The sequence below is a fragment of the Phaethon lepturus genome, unplaced genomic scaffold (assembly GCF_000687285.1).
Source record: "Phaethon lepturus isolate BGI_N335 unplaced genomic scaffold, ASM68728v1 scaffold2952, whole genome shotgun sequence".
Taxonomy (NCBI): domain Eukaryota; kingdom Metazoa; phylum Chordata; class Aves; order Phaethontiformes; family Phaethontidae; genus Phaethon; species Phaethon lepturus.
In genome coordinates this window covers 12,626-14,066 of record NW_010525337.1, presented here as the reverse complement: position 1 = coordinate 14,066, position 1,441 = coordinate 12,626, and the positions used below count along the sequence as shown (strand labels likewise).

Below are 1,441 nucleotides of genomic sequence, written 5' to 3'. Positions count from 1 at the left end.
GGTGTCATCTGCAAACTTACTGAGGGAAAGTGAACTTACTGAGGGAACCAGTATGCCCACTGTTCATCCGAATCCACCCGTGCTCCCTGTCCCTGATGTCTGTGCCCTTTGTCCCCAGGTTCCCTTCTCCGGGCGGCGGATGCACCACACCTGCCCGTGTCTCCCCGGCCTGGCCTGCCTACGGACTTCTCCCAGCAAATTCAAATGTTTACCAGACTTCAGAAAAGAAGATGCCTTTTTTTAGCAGGAGCTATTCTGCGCTAGAAAGAGCCACTCGATGTGTTCGTCTTCTTGTTGTTGTGATGAACAAGGTACTTGCCGGGGGAAACCCTTTACCATACTTTCCTGCCTCACCAACATTAAAACTGAAGATGAGATACCGGGCTGTAGTGGCCAAGGTTTTCCGGAGGGACTCGGGGTGGCGGATGCTTTCATTTTGGGTCAGCAAAATCAGATTTGCTAAGGTGACACTGCTTTCTAAGGGCAGGAGCTTAATGATTTCTGAACCATCTAGTGGTCTTCATGGTTCCAGCTTAACCCCGGAATGAAAACATCCAAGCTTTTGTCAGTTTTGGAAGATTTTGGCCACATCTTTACACTTTTGAATGCTTGAATCAAACGGAGAGTTGAATAATTGCACAGTGTGAAGCATATGACGATTGCCAAAAATCTGTATTTACATTACATTTCGTATCTTTATTAATATAACTGTCTTTGTAAGTTAGGCGCATCTCTAGGGTAAAAGTGTAACCAATAGATGTAGTTTTTACACTTTTTAAAAGCAGCAGGTGGAACCAAAGCATTTCAATATTCAAAGCGTTAAAAGATTTTGTTATTTTAGTATTCTAAGATGAGAAGAAGTTGTTGTTTCTTGAGTTGGTGTAAAATCACCTGATCATCTCAAACTATGTATTAAGATGTAGTTTATATTAAAAAAGGAACCCTGAAGTTTATTGTAATGGGCTGCCTGACTTCTTGTATATGTATGAAATTTGCTGTGTAAAAATTCTGTATCAGAATAATGATATGATTTGATTTATTTTAATATTATAATATTATTTTGTCATTGTGGTTTTCCATTTTTATTGAATGTATTCTGTTACAACATACTCGATTCACCCAAGCTAGCAGAGCTCCTTACAGACAGCTTAGCAAAAGATTATATGCCTCTGGCTGCTTTTAGGGAAACTTTACAGTTTACAAGGCATGAACTCCTCAACCAAGCTGCAGTCTTAGATGATGGGGAATCTTCGTGTAGCTAATATAAGAGGTTTTTCTTGGCACATGCCTCAAAGGATCAACTTCAGCCCAGCAAGCATATAATTTGTGGGGTTTCTATGAAATACCGTGCAACTTCATATTTACTTGTCAGTCCCCGGAGCTGGAATTCCAATAGTTTGTGTGAGTTTCACACGTTTCTTGCTCTCAGACATGCAAACAT

At 40.7% G+C, this 1,441-nt stretch overlaps 1 protein-coding gene across 1 annotated transcript; it reads left to right on the top strand.

Annotated features, from left to right (window-relative positions):
- Nucleotides 1–118: 118 nt before the first annotated feature.
- On the top strand, nt 119–244 carry LOC104617390 (toxin MIT1-like; the record flags this gene model as incomplete). The annotated part of the gene is made up of 1 exon (XM_010282702.1): nt 119–244. A coding segment is annotated over one exon (126 nt), but the record flags the coding sequence as incomplete, so codon positions are not given.
- Nucleotides 245–1,441: the final 1,197 nt, after the last annotated feature.